The sequence below is a fragment of the Centroberyx affinis genome, unplaced genomic scaffold (genome assembly GCF_046629955.1).
Source record: "Centroberyx affinis isolate AG114_WGS23_722 - 3 ecotype Tasmania unplaced genomic scaffold, CSIRO-AGI_Caff_v1 ptg003935l_1, whole genome shotgun sequence".
NCBI classification, from domain to species: Eukaryota; Metazoa; Chordata; class Actinopteri; order Beryciformes; family Berycidae; genus Centroberyx; species Centroberyx affinis.
Window position 1 is genome coordinate 149,161 of NW_027281764.1, and position 17,489 is coordinate 166,649.

At 40.8% G+C, this 17,489-nt stretch overlaps 2 protein-coding genes across 4 annotated transcripts in view; one reads left to right on the plus strand and one right to left on the minus strand.

Annotated features, from left to right (window-relative positions):
• Positions 1-2,164: 2,164 nt before the first annotated feature.
• On the minus strand, positions 2,165-5,000 carry LOC139663162 (paired box protein Pax-4-like). Its single transcript, XM_071541728.1, has 9 exons — positions 4,967-5,000; positions 4,213-4,343; positions 3,585-3,800; positions 3,391-3,489; positions 3,339-3,346; positions 2,763-2,898; positions 2,594-2,713; positions 2,442-2,505; positions 2,165-2,283 (listed from the first exon to the last, which is right to left on the minus strand). Exons 1-9 carry the CDS (start codon positions 4,998-5,000, stop codon positions 2,165-2,167), a joined length of 927 nt encoding a protein of 308 aa, XP_071397829.1.
• Positions 5,001-9,582: 4,582 nt separating this feature from the next.
• snd1 (staphylococcal nuclease and tudor domain containing 1) overlaps positions 9,583-17,489 on the plus strand; it is a 186,771-nt gene continuing 178,864 nt past the window's right edge. Inside the window, exons 1-4 of one of the 3 annotated variants that reach the window (XM_071541726.1) lie at positions 9,583-9,810; positions 12,643-12,792; positions 13,246-13,369; positions 13,550-13,631. In XM_071541726.1, coding sequence (XP_071397827.1) covers positions 9,736-9,810; positions 12,643-12,792; positions 13,246-13,369; positions 13,550-13,631 — 431 coding nt within the window. In that variant the 5' untranslated portion in view covers positions 9,583-9,735. The remainder of the gene's footprint in view (positions 9,811-12,642; positions 12,793-13,245; positions 13,370-13,549; positions 13,632-17,489) is intronic. The other 2 variants (XM_071541724.1, XM_071541723.1) reach the window with 2 other exon arrangements.

Consider the following 17,489-nt stretch of genomic DNA (forward strand, 5'->3'; position numbering starts at 1 on the left):
TGTTCACAAATGATTTAGGTTACAGTAGAAATCACAACACAACCTTCCCCTATCATGTGGAGATGTAATTTACGTACTTGGCTTCTTGGTGGTAAATTCAGAATGGTCACCTTGCCAGCAGGGAGGCTAACCAAGCTCTTTGCCTTCTGATCCCAACCTTTCCCCTGGTGACCAATCACCAAGGAGCTCTCAGGCTTACGGCCTCCTCACTGTAGTAAAGGGATATGAAGGAACTCAATGCCTCTGTCCTTTTGCTGTCATAAAAATGTACGCCAAGCAGACCAGATATCAGGTCATGTTTAGACTTTTTGAAGCTGGTTTTATAGATTTTCCTGTTGGGCTGTCCTAGAAAAAAACATCTTGGGAAAGTGCCTTGACGGGATTTTAAACCTCCTTCTGCACTTAAACAAACAGCAAGCGCAACACTGTAAAGGGATAACATCCCTATTATCCAGTTGTAACCTTTAATGGTCCATGCAGCTAATGTATGATTTATGTCACGGTCATATTACAGCCAAATGTTAGCAGTGACCTGGAAAACCGCAGAACAGCCAGTTAAAGTTACACTCAAACTGCTTGACATAACTTCTGCGATAACATTCTCTTTATATTGATCTTGCTCAGTCACATCAAAAATGTCAACTATCTTTCAAAACCCACAAAGTGTATCTTTCCAGGAAGGTTTCATAGCTCTGTGAGATACTCTACTATAGTTTATTTCCTGGAAACACATCATTAAAAATGGTCTTGACCTCTAAAAGTAATTTCAAAATCATCTTCTCTGCCCCATTTTATTTAGCACTTCAGATTTTACTGTGTTGCAGTGACAGTGTCTCCTCCTTTACAATTCATTGTAGTAGATGCATGGTTTGCATTAAGATGCATTGGGCTAATCTGACGTACTCAATGAAAGATTACACAACAACATTGATCTTTGAATAATACTCAAGGTAGGTATCTATTACCCCTAAAGATCTGCAATTCAAAGTGACAGATACAGGGAAGAGAGGTAGGTGGAGAAGGGATTTTAAGAAAGGTAGGTGGAGAAAGGGACAAGATTGTAACTCCAGTCTTCTGTCGCCCTCTGCTGCCCAGAACGTCTCCTTTCAGTCCCAAAGTTCTCCTGTGGGCAAATTAAGGAAGTTTGCTTGTGTAGCATGGAATCAGGCAACTCTAGCATTGCTACATAAGAGTTTTCTGTGATTATTTTGCATAATAAAAGTGATCCAATGTCAACCCTGAGCATCAAAAGAGTTAAACTCCTATTTCAAACTGAAAATATAGAGGAAGGAGCATCAGACTCTGATCAATGCTTCCCCTTCTTTTGGAGCTCCAGATGAGCGTGGTGAAAAACTCTCATTGATGTTAAAAAAGCGGTTGCACATTATGTCCAGGTAGCGATGAGGACTCATATGCCATCTCCCGGTGTTGGGCAAACAGAAACCTCTCATCTGTTTGATACTGGCTCAAAGAGAAAGCCGCTCCCTGCTGGTTCCAGTACTGAGCCAAGGAGCGGTCTGTTCTCAGCGCCTCGTTAGCCAACGGGAGGCACGTCCTTGCGTCCGTGTGATGATAGTGAACCAATGGGAAAGTGAATCTGTCTCTGTGGAGAGCCAATGGGGTCTTCTCTGTGACGGGCTGGGCCAGTGGGAGCGTCTTGTCATATGGTTGATGGAGGAATGAGGGCAGCATTGGGATGGATGTGAGAAGTTCAGAACTGCCCATACCTGCGCAAGAGATGAGTGGAGTGAATTTTACTTTTACCAGTACACAGGGTCAGATGTAACAATCATTTGTGCTATAGGGTAGTTAGAAACTGGATGTTAGAGGGAAGACAGATGAAAGGGGGGTCAAGAGGGAAGCTCCTGTCCCAGATCCCTTCATTGAACCCCCAGAAAGGTAAACAGGAGGTTCTAGCATCCACAGCTGACCCTAAAGGCTTGATAAAATGGATTCTGAATGGTCTCACCTCTTTTTGACATGTGGTAGCCATGTTGTAACTTCCCATTAACTGTGTTGTAAGTCTGGGAAGCTTCTGAAGAGTCACAGTAGACTCTTGATGCTCCTGTCTCCTTCCAATTAACCTAAACATAGTCCAAATAACACTGTAAGATTCTATTCTAGATTCTAAGTCACATTAATTAATCATATTATTATTATTAGATTAGATTTTAGAGTTTGTCTCACAAAGCACAACTACACACTGCACCTGTTGAGTTGTGAAGCTGTGTGGCATTGTGGAATTCATTGGAGCAAAGTCTCTTTCCTTCTGAAAGCCGGCAGCTGTTCAGAAGAAAGGAAGGTTGTCTCACTGATAGAGAAGTTAAGGGTGTTGCATTCAAGAGCCTTTCATTGTCATTCAGTTGGATTATTGTTGAATGATGACACCGCGCACACGTTTTATAAAGCACACACACACACACACACACACACACACTTACAAGGTGCGCTATCCCTCTGTTTGGCCTCCCTCCTCCACTTGGCGCGTCTGTTTGAAAACCAGACCTTTGAGAGACAGATAATAATCTCAAGAGCAGAAAAATGAAGCTGTGACACTGTATGAATACTTTGATGAAAATTATTATCAGTTTACCTTGATGGTGTCCTCAGGAAGTTTGATCTCAGCTGACAGTTTTTCTCTCGTATACATATCTGCATACTGACTTTGAGAAAATTCTGGTTTGGGAGATAAGATGAAAAACTGACTGTTCTTCTGTGAAAAGGACAGGATAGAGTAGAACAGCACTGTGTCGTACACATGCATGGACATTTAAAGATGTAACGTTACCTTGCTCTAGCGCTCTGCTCTGCTCTGGGGTGAAGGTGGTGCGGTTTCGCTGCTGGGGACCTTTAGGCTTCTGGTCACTACTGCAGACCGTCTCTAAAGACTCTCTCTCTCTCACTCCCCCTTGGATCATGGGAGGAAAGCCTGGACGCAATAGTTTTATAAAGCTTTACAAAGTCTGGTCCAACCATAATAGTAAAACTACACACACACACACACACACACACACTGCATCAGCTTGCTAAAGTATGAGTCCAGAAAATTTGGGACTGGCTTTGCTCAGGGATGCAGTGGAGGATAAAGCCACCAATTAGTTTACCGCACCTTTTTCTTTGTGGAAAGTTGACATATCTTTATGATGGAAATTAATAGTAGCCCATACATTAAACCAGCTACAGCTAATATAAAACTGATATAAGTTATATGATTATAGGGTTCTTTAAGGGAGAAACAGCATAAATTAATGTTTTTGTTCATACTGATGGTTAATTTGCCTTATGATGATCACCAGCTGGAAGTCACAGCTTTATTTATTTATTTTTTTTACCCCTACATCACTGACTATGTCTCGTTTCTTTCACTGTACCTGCGCAGTGATGGTAGACAAAATCACCTTGGTCGGTCCTGTTGTGCGCATTGATTTCCATGCACATTGGCCCATGGTCTAAGTGGATCTTTCTCAAAATCCGGTTCACAGAAGACACCTTGAAGGAAGCAACGTGTAAAAAAAAATCAGTTACGTGCTGAAACATTCTCATGGAAGTTTTAAAGCTTCTACAGAAATTCCAATCTCACTTACGCTGGGAACTTTGGAGGGCTTACAGATCCGTTCAGCTGCAAGCCTCTTTCGGATTTCCCAGGCGAAAATGGTTGGGTTTTCCCTTTTGCACTGGATGATTGTGGAGATGACACCGGGGGTGAGAAGCCGAGGTCTGCTCCCTCCAATGGCCTTGGGCTCCAGCAGTCCGGTGCGGTGGTACCGGCTCAGGATCTTACTGATGCAGCCGCTGGACACCTGTCAGTGTGCATTGGTTTCCACTTTAATTATGGGGAGGGATGTTTTTTTTTTTTTTGTTTTTTTTTTGACAATTGTGTAATTTTGTAATTTAGAGGCCGTGCTAACAAAATTTACTTTTTGATTGATAGCTGTAATATTATGGCTGAAATGCTTTTGCTCCTTAAATGAAATCAGATTACTGTAGCGCATCACTGAGTAACGCGTTAAACCACCCAGCAGGTAATGACTGGGCATCTCTAAAACACAAGATGAACGCGATGTCCACCGAGTCCAAATTATGCGCCTGTGATGTTTTCACCCACAGGGACTCTCGATATGATATTAGTGGCCTCAGATAACTTTTCTGAACCACTCGGATAGCTGTTAAGTCTGGTTGTTACATTTTACCAAGAGATGTGTTAGTGCGCACCCTAAGTATCCTGGAGATCTGGCTTGGCCGGACTCCCTCCGAGGCCAGCTCAATCATTTTCCTCCTCTTGGAAGCTGGGAGAGGTCTGCCGTTGAGAAACATCCCTCCGAGCTGGTTCACAGTTCCACCACCTGCTCAGAATAAATAGAATTAAAAACTGTATACACTGGATGTAAGCTATTTAAATGAGAGAGACGACAAGCCTGCAAAAAACGTACAAGATGCTTAGTCTTTATGAAATATAGTAAATGTCATTCACAGCTGGTGTAGGTTTATTGCACTGTAAAAAGTCGTATCGAGTCATTAAATTTGGCATAGAGTCTTAAAATCTTATTTTTCTTAAGTGAAAAGATCTGCCAATGGTCTGATGTAATTTCAGTTCTTTCCAATGCAAATTAATATTTATTTGTTTAGCATCAAGTGGCATAATCTTGGCACAAGATTATTCTTCCTTGTTTCTAAAAGAAAATGAAATGAAATGAAATGGAAAAAGTGAAACTGCATTGGCACCTCCCTTTTTAAAAAAATAAAAAACTTATTTTAATAAATATAGGATTTTAGGACTGAACATAAGTCTACGTGACTAATAAGTGACATGTGAAGACGCACATTTAAACAGACACAGTGTTTGACACTGTTTGATAAAAAACAACAACAACAATATAGCCTATACGTTGTCATCGATAGACCATCGATTAGAGCACAACGTTGTTCAACTGATATAATAAAAGTATAATAAAATTGGGGACTGAACCTTTATTTGGCAAATCCAGGTTTGTTCCACACATCTTCACTTGCTGTTTATTAAAAAAAACAAAACAAATGCAGCTGAGAAGGTTCCCACGGAACAAAAATAGGCTTATCAAAAAATTAAAAATAAAAACTTACGATGGGGCAGCAAAAGTGCAACAACAGGCAGGATAAAATGTCTTGGTAACTCCAGGTATCTCTGGTAAAAGACAATGAGCGGAATCACGCCCTTCAGCAGCAATTTATAGGCCTGGAGACTTTAACATGACGTGGTGGCCTGATACCTGAAATGTCAATATTGCCTGCAAGTAAATTCAAGCAGTAGACTTAGGCTAATTGTACAATGGGCGTCAGTTTGGTAAAAAAAAAAGATGTCTATCTCTACAAGACATTTAGTCTCATATTCAGTCTTAACATTTTTCTTAAAACAAGTGCAAAAGTGAATGGGGGATAAATAATTCCACTTGTTTACAATGCTGTTTCAATCGTTTCAGGAATTTTCAAGAAACAAGTGTCAATATCTTGAAGCTATAGGGCAGAATAGATCACTCCACTGGTGTCAAGAAAGAAAATAACTGATTCAGGAAAATTCTTGGGAAAAAAAGTTGATTTGCATATTAAACAAGTGATCTCACCCTATTGGCAGATTCTCTCATTTGTTTTAAGAAAAAAAAAACATTTATCACATTGACCAAATAATCATATCATAATCTATACATTTTATTCGGTGGTAGATGATATTACATGCAGGGACTTTAAACAGTTTTAAACAGTGAAGTGACGCCCCTGGGACAGATTTCTCGCCTTATTCCACAGGCGCTGAGAAGATCTAATATTCCCATAATTAACTTGCTATAAAAGGTGTTATGAGCTCATAGGTTGTGTGTACCGGTGCAATCAGTAAATCAGCAGAGTGATATTCTAGTTTGGGAATGCAGATTGGTTGCCTTGTGCGCAGTGGCTGCCCAGGGTCTTCATTGGAGAGATCAAATTTCCAGCGCAACACAGTAATAACCTGTTAATGTTCTGTTTCGGTGATTGTTGACTTAGAAAAACAAAGGTGCAATTTCCACCTTTCAAAAAAATCTAAATGATCAACACTGGTATGTTTCTCATTCTTTAGAGGGACTTGTGGTCACGTGACTTGAGCATCCTTTCCCGGGTTAAGTGGTTCAGATTAAAATGATCTCTGGTCTCCTTTCATAAAACAAACATTTGGAAATCTGCTCCAATGGCGACTGCCATATGGTAAAGTGCTTTTGATAAATCATAAATCCATCACGCAGTCTCTCTTTATTACATTTTCTTTCAAAGCATGAACAAATAGACTCGTATATGGGCGCAACGCGAGGGCCAATTGAGGGGACCTGGTTTATCCAGAATAGGGAGGCTGAAAAAACCCTCACAGATGTTCCTTGGGCAGCCAGCAGATAAAAATGCGTTGTAAACGTTTCAAAGGGAAATATTTGACGAGTAAATATTAGCCTATGTGAAACCCCACACAAGGCTCGTCTTTTGGCCTGTTTAATGACTAATTGAATATCATTAGTTGGGTCCACACAGATCGAAGTGCCACCGAAATAAAGGCTTGGATTTTAAAATGCCATATGGCCCAAATTATACATTAACCATGAGTTAGAGGACAATAATACTCTCTGTGTACAGTCAGTCAGCTTAGATAGAGGACAGCCATTTTTGGACACCATCATCTCCTTGCCAACCGAGACAAAGGACAAATACAGCAAGCTTTTTTTTTTTATTATTTATTACTGGGGAGTTGATGTGGTCATTGGTTTATAGTACTTTATTGCACATGCTTTGTGTGTAAACCGAGGTTGATAAAAACAGTTGTGTGGTGATGTAAGACACAGCTAAATATTCGCGGTGCGTAAATTTTAATCTGAGTTCGCCAAAAGAGAGGACGGCTGTTTTAGTGTCTTCACAGTGATTCAGACGATGTGCAGAGTTCATTTACACATCCTAGTCTTTTGTTCTGTAAAACCAACACGTGTATCTGTGCTTAACTGTGCCCTGAAGCGTGGAGAAATATCACTAAAACACCCGCGTAAAAAGGTTACCATAAACGTCTCCAAAGCGCACCAAGGTGCCGTGTGCGCAACGGAGCTGCCTCTGTGGTCGCTTATTTCAAACATGGAAACATTCTCCACCCTGTTATGAGACAGCATGTAATTTGATAACTTATATATGATATTGCATTTGGACGTGTTTTCAATAGCATGAAAGTATGGTGCATATTTTTGTCTTTTAGTATTAATCGTTTTTTTAATCCCCGTCCCTTTCTGTAACCGTAGCCAAGTGTGCCACTTTCTGTAGTACACTGCAAAAAATATCCATCTTAACATGTCATTTCATCTTGCATTAAGTGTTAAAATGTTGTTTTTGAAACAAGTGGGAAAAATGCGCACTTGGGGTGAGATAATTCCACCTGTTTCCAATGCAAATCGACGTGTTCCAATAATTTTCTTGAATCAAGTGTCAGTTTCTTGATAGTAGTGATGTGATCTGACTTATTATTCCTTACTTGATATATTGACACTCGTTTCAAGAACATTAGGCGAGTGTAACAAATGAAACAGCATTGTAAACAAGTGGAATTACCCCACCCCTTTGCTAGAATGTATCGCTTGTTTTAAGAAAAATAAGATTTTTAAGACTAAAAACTAGACTAAAGGACTTGTTTATATGGACATTTTTTGCAGTGTAGGTTAGGTTTCTATGTTTTGTATTAAGTTGCACTTTACTCACCATCTTGCACCACCTTCTTGAACCAAAATTTACTTCTAACAAGTCATTTGATCTCTCTCTTAAAATCTTGTTTTCCTTAAACCATGTGAAAATTTCTGCTCATGGGTAGAGATAATTCCATTTGTTTCCAATGTAAATCAATTTGTTGCAGGAATTTTCTAGCAACAAGTGTCAGTGTAATAAGCCTTGACCCGCTGTAATGAATGGAATTTACCAAGCGTTAAACGGGTCAACGGGATGTTATAGGCTTACTCAAAGGAATTCATTTTGTTAATGAAGAAGGCATGGTCATAAAAATGTGGAAGTTTTCCCTCAAACATTGCGCAACATAAGCAATAACAAAAAGAGACAAGATCTGAGAGGGATTTCTGTAAGATAATTTATTATCAAGTATTATCAAATAATTGCATTAAATTATATAGATAAATGTCACATCACTGAGCCTTTCCAAAACGTCAGCCTGCTTTTCTTAAGGTTGATAGGCTGATTGACTCGGTTTTCAGTTGAAACACAAACAAGTCTTTCAAAGACTCGTAGAACTTTTCAAATTCGACCACAACATGAGACCGTGGGCAGTTATGTTCGCAATTACTCATCTCTTTACTTATTTAATTATTATTCCGGTTATGTCACTATAACGCTGGAGGTAAAATTAATCATATTCATCACACAAAACTTATTTGGGTATAAAACTCAAAGCAGCTCCATAATTTATATCTTGATGATTTGATTATTTTTGGGTTTAGGAGAGTTGTTCATGTTGTTCATGTTCATCCTACATATAGACGTTTTGCATTCTAAATTTCGGGACAACAGGACAATGCAACCTCTCACTTGGCATTCAGAGGAATACTCAGAATACTTTTCAAAGTCAAATGGCCCAAATAGAATTTGAATTTCTATTCTATTCTGTTCTATCGGTACCTAAAAAAATATATAATACATTTTAGAAGGATACTATTCATATATCAACTTTAAAAACATGAAAATACCATGCAGCTACTATAGTTAAAAACAAACAAACAAAAAAAAACAGAACACAGAAAAGCCTATAGCCTAACAAAAACACAGGACATAAAAAGTGTCACAAAGTGTGTGGTCACTGTAAACTCACTATTGAGTATCACAGGCACACTATAAGGTCTAATAGGAACATTATAGTTATACCAGAAGCGATTAAAAATACCATCAAGTAGGATAAGAATAGGGTAAGTCCCTACGATAATATTATAAACATGTTGTAGTATAGATAGGGTATTCTTGATGTTTAGTTCTGTTCTGTTCTGTTTTGTTCTGTTATAATCTATTCTACTCTATTCTATTCGATTCGATTGAGGAGAGCAGTGAGGATGGTATTATATTTTGATTGTAAACCACATGACATCCATGCGTGTGTGTGAGTGTGTAGCTTGTAGACAGTCGCCTGGCTACACACGTCCACTGGCCGAGAACATTATGAATGACACCATGCTACCTTCACGGTCTCCTCATATGCTCCCACTTCTGTACACAGTTATAAATACGACTTACAATAAGTTATTGACACGGCTTCTATGCTCCCCGACCCTAAACGCCATGGCTCTGCAGCAACTCTGCTATCATAGAACATTTCCACTTTGCTTTTTCTTACTGTATTTGCCACTTTGCTGGGTTGTTCATGTGAATCTCGAGTCGTAGTAGCAATGTTTCCGACAGCCCCTGAAAGCAGCACTAGTTGCGTTCTAACACTATGCTGACGTGTCGCACCTCTTGCACCGGAAGACATTATTTCAATTTGCTTACGCGGTCGAGAAGCAGCTCCATTCACTCCCATTCATTCTGCTCCCTGGACCCGGAAAAGTAACGGTTTTGACGTGTGTGTGCATGGCAGAGTGTGTTTCCGGTATAACGTGTGTGTTCATCGGTGCTCAGCCTTTTTCTCTTGGCTTTCAGTAGAACAGTCACTTCAGAGTCCCGGCTCCCTTACCTGGTCACCCCTTAACGGCGTTATATCTCGAACCGGTGGACATGGCATCTGTTTCGGCACAAGCTCAGGCAGCCCCTGCTCCGGCCGCCCCGCTGCAACGAGGAATTGTCAAGATGGTAGGCTCCCCAACATATGGATATATTAGCTTACGTGTATCTGACAGAGGATATAGCTTGCTAGCTAAGTGAGCCTAGAGCTGAAGAGGGCTAAACTAACTGTCCAAACAGTTCGCTTGTCAGACAACTTCAATTGAACTTATTTGACGGACTTTATACGATTGTCTATTCAATGCCAATGCTGGCAATACAATGTTTTAAAGTGTCATCAACATTCACCCCTTAAAGCAGCTCACCTGGCTGCAGCAGCATGCCAGCTAACACTAGCTGGTTCGGTACTAAGTTTGCTAGCTTGCTAATAAGCTGATGCCAATTAGCCTACGTTAGCTACCTTGCTAGCTGGAAGTAACTTCAGCTAGGTTAGTTGAATTAGAAGCGTTCTGACAAATATTAAGTGAGCAGCCTTCCGCTGTAGTAAGCTACATTAGCTCTACTCATGGTCAAGCCGGCTAGTGATAACTAGTTAGCTGTAACAGATGTTTTGATTCCCAGCTAACTGTTGGTTAACGTTATCAGTTAGCTTATTAGCATGATCAAGTAACGTTAGGTTATCTGTCCAACTTGAGCATGATCAAAGTTCGTGGTCTGCTGTGCCGATGAACACGGAATCCACACCATTTACGAAAAGTTAATTCATTCCCCTGAGTGACCACATGTGTTAGTTAGACGTCAGCTAACATCAGAAGCTATCTTATGTCAGTGTCTCTCTTACTGTTCCTCTTAAGCATTTCCCATAAATGCCCTTATAGCATATTTCAGCGTAGCAAATTTCAGCGGCTGCAGTATGAGGAAATGTATCTTAGCCAATAAAGACTGTAGCCAAGCTGCTTAGTGTGTTCAGATCACTCAAGCTGGAGAGTATTTGCCAACTCTGCTGGTCAAAAGCGACCACGGGAAACTGACACGTAGAGCTGTCTTGCCCCTGTAATCTCCCATTCATAGTAGTTGTGTATAGTCTCAGTACCTCGTGTTACCCCATACGATTTGCACAGGCTTTTATTTTCGGTTTGGCTAGCATTTCCTTACCATTTACCAAGGCCCTTTAACCTTTTTTTTAATCCAGGAAAAGTCAACTGAGCATTCATGCTCTCTTGCAGCAACACCACCACAGTCTTAATTGTTGGCCACTATGCAGCAGGGTGAAGTACCTCCCTCAAGGGCACCCTGATTGTAGTTGTTGAGGGAAGGAGAGTTACTCATTCACTTTTCTTGACCATATTTTACCAGTCCGTTGTGAGATTTGAACTGGCTGCTTTCTGCTCACAAGCCCTTTTCCCCAACCTCTAGGCTACCTCTAGGTTCTGAAAGTACTTGCAATTGATCCAATTGTAGCTTTGGACATGGATGCAAATTTCTTTTTCCTGCAATACAACATATGCTGAAACAGAAACTAAGTTTTGGAAACAGAGTTACAATCATAGTTAACTAGGAGTACATTTTCAATTGTCTTAAATGTTGGAATTAGTTCTATCACATCATGTATCATATATCATAAGAAACACAGAAAATCCTAAAAGGTGTATATCACAGTACTCCTCATCAACATCATGCACTTTATCACACACAGCATAATTATGCTTGTCTCCAGGTGTTTGAGGAAGGGCTGTTTTTAGAACTAGTTATTACTGCAAACAGGTAAGTATTGGCTGTCCTGCCCCGAGAGGGTGAGTGTGTGAAGAGGCTACACTCCTGTGGTTCAGGACCATGGGAATAGAGGTTTGTTTTTGTGAGAGCAATTATAGAATCACCTCTTATTGTGCACCTGATTCTTTGTAGTTAGATGAATGGGGTTTTGAAGAAATTAACTTCTAATTATGCCTAACTTATTGGTACATGGTCTGGACTGCCCTTGCATTCTATTAGATATAGTAAGACCTCTTGGTGACATGAGGGTCACTTATCTAACACAATCAACTGTGGGCCTTGAGAAAGGTGATGAGGGAGTCAAGCAAGGCGATGTACACTCCAAGTGGAACTTGGCCCTTCTGTAAACAGAGAGAGGGAGGGGAAAGCAGTGCCTCTTTTTTCCCATAGCTGGTCAGTGTGTAAAATTACAGCACCCACTTGGAAGGAGTGAGTCAGTTAGTCTTGAGAGGGAGACACTGGTGATTTCATGAAAGGCAGGTTTTATCTAGCCCACATCTTAGATCAACAGCCCCCAGTGATGCTCCCTGCAGACACACTGGAGAGTCCGCAGATAAAAGGTGTTTGCTCAGATTCGTGTAAATGCCGCGGTTGTCAAACCCAACAGTAGGTTATCTTTTTTTTTTGTGTTTAGCTACGTTATCATACTGCGCGATCTCACCTTGCGTTTGAATGCTGACTTTGACAGACTGTCACCATGACAACTTGCAGTATTGTTCAGTTGCTTTCCAGCTCTATAACAGTTTAGCTGGCTCCAATAACATCTTGTAGAAACAGACTTGGCTAATTGATAGTTAATGTGCTTTCATGCACTGTCAACTGTTTAGCAGTTGAGCCTGGATGCATAACCATTGCCTAAATTGAGGATTAGCCTACCTTTATTTGCCTGTTTTTGTTACTCCAATTTCAAATTAAACTTGCTTGACTCTTGCCACAATACAAAATGCAAATAGCGGGGTTTACTGATGTGTGTGTTGTCTGAGTGAAAGAAGAAGCGGAGAGCACCGACTCAGCCCTATTTCTGGGTACCACAATGGTCATTGTGAACTGCTCTCAATGTTTTCGTTTTATTGGGAAAGTTGCGGGATATGGTCTATAGTTTGTAGATAATTTGGACCAAATGACCAGTACATTTACTGTTTACTTTATCTTCTATAACATAGACGGTCTTTGCTGTTGTCCTGCCAGGTCTTGTCAGGCTGTGCCATCATTGTTCGGGGCCAGCCTCGAGGCGGTCCACCCCCGGAGCGTCAGATCAACCTCAGTAACATCCGGGCCGGGGCCATGGCCCGCCGAGCCGCCCAGAGCCAGCCCGACACCAAGGACACCCCTGATGAGGTGAGTGGCTCCATCTAATTGTATTATTTGTTTGTGTTTGTTTTGTGTGTGTTTGTTTGGCAAAGGTGGGATAAGGTACTGCTAAGTGTCCCTCCAGCCAAACGCCACAGAGTATTATTATTTGGGAGCTAATCTTGATGAAGTTGCATTTGTGTTTGTGCTAGAAGAAGGGTAGAAGAGTTTACTTTGGGATTTCTGTCACATTTCTGCTTTGCTATCCTATTTTGTTGAGCAAATATAACATAATTACTGTGTAAATTAGTATACAGACCATGCCTGTTTGTGTAAATGATGATATGGCCTAGAGATAAACCTGTGTGAATTCTCAGATGGAACTTGAGGCTGAAGGGAGCTCAGGTCGTCCCTCCACCCAGTGGTGGACAGAAAACATGATCAACAGGTCAATATAGGATACGGTATAAGAATACAATAATATTCCTGTCTGTATCGCAGCCATGGGCCTTCCAAGCCAGAGAATTCCTGCGGAAGAAGCTAATCGGCAAAGAGGTGTGCTTCAACGTGGAAATCAAGACCGCTCTGGGCAGAGAGTACGGCATGGTCTACCTGGGAAAGGTGAGTGGACCACCACCTCTTGATCCACAAATAGGCCTGGCTCAGTGTCCACATACATTGTGGCTTGGGAAAAGAGTTTTTTTTTTTCCATTTCTCTGTTTAAATGATTTGACATCTGATTTCTGTGTTACTTTTGCTTGAGTTTTTGATCATTTCTGTATGTCCCTCTCCCTTCTCTCTGTAGACACAACAGGCGAGAACATTGCTGAGTCTCTGGTGAACGAGGGCCTTGCCACCGTCCGCAGGGAAGGAATCAGAGGGAACAAGTAAGCTACTAGTCTGCTACCATACCACTAGTCTGTGTTGGCATGAACGGTGCATGTGCCAGCCGAATCGACGCTCTGTTCAGATCCCAGTGCATAGTATCATGTTATCAGGTCCGATAAGCAGTGCCTGAATTGGACCAAAAAAGGTGCCAGTACCCTAATTCAGCAGTTGCATGACATGTGTCTTAGACTTGGACATATTTATAGTTATACGCATATCTTGGTAATATATCCCACTTCAAATGTATTTTTGTATGCATTTCATTACATACAAATATAATATTGCATATATGCTACAATAAAACCAACTGAAAATGAAACAAGACTGCAGTCAGTTTAGCTGCAAAAAAACTAGTCCAAACCTACCTTCCCATTTTAAAAAAAAAAAAAAAAAAAATCAACACAGAAAAATGTGCTGGGTTAGTGCTGTAATAATATCAGAGAAAGATTACATCAGAGAAAGATTACATACTTACAAGCATACAGAAGACTGATGCAAATAGACAGAGGCCAATATTGTCTTTATATAACTGACGGACAGAGCTGTCTGTGCTTTTTGGAGGTAGGGGCAACAAAGCAATATTGACCTTTTGTTGTTGACAGTCATGATATAAGAAAACTAGCATTATGTAACTTTTTACCTACATTTATTCCTCCCTGGCGCAATAACATACCTTTCATTTGTGCTTGCACATCCTCTATTTTCTTTTCTCTCTCTATTGGCACCTGACCAGTAGTGTTGATTGGACATATTGGCGTTTGATTACCATTAATTTCTTTATGATTGACACTTTAACGGCCCTGTGCTCCACTGACTGCTCTGCTCCATCAGATCAATTGAAGAGGCATCACTCTGCTCACAATATAAATGTATTTATTTTTTCCACACAATTAATATAATTCCATTGTCGTTTTGCCCACCAAGTCCTGCATCAGAATGTAAACCATTATATTCTTTACAATCTGCCTTTGATGGGCAAAACGCCAGTAGAATGGTTTTAATATTGCAGAACACGTAATTACAAGAGGCTATTTAATTTAGGGCCAGAGTGACACCTCTTCACTTGATCTATGCAGCTTTGTTTTCGGCTGCAGTTTTACTCACCGTGTGTGAGCGGCGCGCTGCCTTCAGTCTGTAGGATGCTCTCTGCTTAAATGAAGCCCTATCAAGTCTATGGCGCACTTTTTTCATACGGAGATACTCTCTTCATTCAACTAAGGCGTACCAGGAGGTGGCGGTACGGAATAAGAAGTAAGGGTACTCATGTGGCCCATTTCAGGCACGATAAGTAACTGTTCTGTAATTAAGACATTAGTGTGAAGCTGTTTGTTAATGCGCATTACCTCCGCCAACAAAGTTGCAAGGAGCTTATGTTTTTACCTGTCTGTTTGTTGTCCCCCACCAAAGGGGGGACTATGGATCGGTCTCCGTCCATTAGTTCGTTTGTTAGTTAGTCACACTGTAACGTTGACTTTGTGCCGCTAGGGGGCGGCATTGACAATGAATGGGGACTCAGTGGTAAAGCAGGTCATACAGTTAAAGTTATCATACAATGTGGGGGACAATGAATGGGGACTCAGTGGTAAAGCAATACAGTTAAAGTTATCATAGGTAACATAATAGTCTACACATGCTACACACTTGGAGACATCAGACTGGGTTGATGTGTTGAAGTGAGAGTCAATGGAGAATTTTTGGGCAAACCTCTAACCACAAGACACTGTAGTTATTGTACAGTTGTTGGACTGTTGTACTGTTATTGCACTCATCACTGCACTACCACTGTGCCGTCAGTGTTGACTACTTACTTATCATTTAGCATTTATATTATTCATAACACTCGCGCTCCTGGTGTTGTATGTTCTATTGTATATTGTATTATAAATTGTATTGTAGTGTACATTGTGTAATGTATGGATTGTATTTATTGCATATTGTAGTTGTTATATTTTGTACTGTATTGAGTAAAAACAGGACAATTACAGTTACTACATTTCAAGATATAACTTGTAAGCCTAATTCTGAGGAGAGTAGACAACAGAAATATATGGTCAATCTGTCCTTTCATTGTCCCATGCTTATACAATTTCACTCATATTTCAAGTACACTCAGCAATCACTGACTGACCCAAGGGTGGAACTACATCACTGGTGGGGGACAACATGTTTACCATTTGCTTGTTACTTTTGGAGATATCTTGCTAACAAACAGACAAATTTGGATGAAGTGTGTGGAAGATGAAGATAGATAGCCCTTGGCCCAAGGATCAGTTGATTAGATGTAGGTGATGATCTGGGATTTCTGCCATTAGATGATTATTGTTTTTTAGCCATAACTATTATGCTGTGTTCATGTGCTGGTGGGAAGGTCCAGCACTTCCAAGTTGGCTGCTAAACAGCATTGCATTCACATGTCGTTTTCTCAAATCAAACCTGGAATACAAACAATAAACAAACAATTTGGAGTTTTGGAAGTTGGAGAATTGTTCAGCTAGCATCCACATTGCTTTGCTACTGTCCAGTGGCCACTTTGAGCTAGCTGGTTGTTAGCAGTAATACAAATATGAGTCCATCAATACTTGACCACAGGTGTGTAAATTGACTTCAAGAGTGTGTGACCAGACTATAATGATGTGATAGATGATTTCCCCCCAAAGTTGCTTGTTCAGTCAGCATGGTTTAAGTCATGTGGACTCCTCAGTGCTGCATCTAAATTCACTAGCTACCCTGCTGCTTAGTTTGCAGCCGTACACTTTGTTTCACTGAGTTGGGAGACCACTGATGGCAACATGGTGTAATCTTCTGCTTGCTTAAGCTTACAGCAGTGCTACACTGGTAAATCTGTGGGGAGATATGAATAAGTCCTCAATTGGTGGACTGTGGAGAATTGAGATGGAGCCATGGTGTCCCAGATGGTGGCAGTATTACCCTGTTGCAACAGTGATGTCCCACTGAAACCCTTTCCTGCCACATTACCCTTATGCAGTAATCACCCCTAAACACACTGGCACATCTAGCTCTATATGATAGAGCATATCCCCCCAGTGGCAGTATTTGCACATTACACACATTACAGGCAATTTGACTCATGCTGTTAGATTTGAATCTTCCAACATGAACGGAGATGATGTGAATATTTTGCTACTAATGACCCATTTCGAGCATTCTGCGCAATGGCCCATAACAGTCGCTAATGTAAATGATGCTTTAAGTATATGCGGGCATCGTTTGGCCAAAGGGGAGGGCCATTACTCAGTGAGGACTTAGAGCCTTAGTTTTTCCCTCTGTGCATTGGCCTCCAATATCCATTAGTCCCTCTGACTGGCTACATTGATCACACTAACCATAGTGTGATGATGATAATTATGGGGGTGATGATAACGATGATGGCTTCGGACGGTGGAGTCGAACACGTGTTCAGAAGCCGACTGTGGCTCGGGAAAGCGGCCAGCCAATTCACACATCGTAGAGCTGGGCCCATTGCCCATTCTCAGCAGTGCACCGGAGCAGGCTGGGGCACGCTCGTTTGGGGCTGCTTTTCATTGACTACTACTACAAGGAACAGACACATACACATGGACAGAACAGACACACACCACACATTTGTCCAAGTTAAACGTTCACTTCTGTCCATAAGTATATTAAACTTTCTCAATACGTTATAATGCAAAATATGTTTTTCTGGCTGTGTAGAGTAGTTTTAGTAGTAGTTTTTAAATTGTTAAAAGAGGAGAATCAGAGTTTTCTGACGCTATTAAATTTCTTAATATATTCCCGGTTTCGAGCAAATTAGTTCTCCTAGAAGTGGGACATTGAGACAGAAGATAACAAATAAGTTGTTGCACTGTAGAGACAGC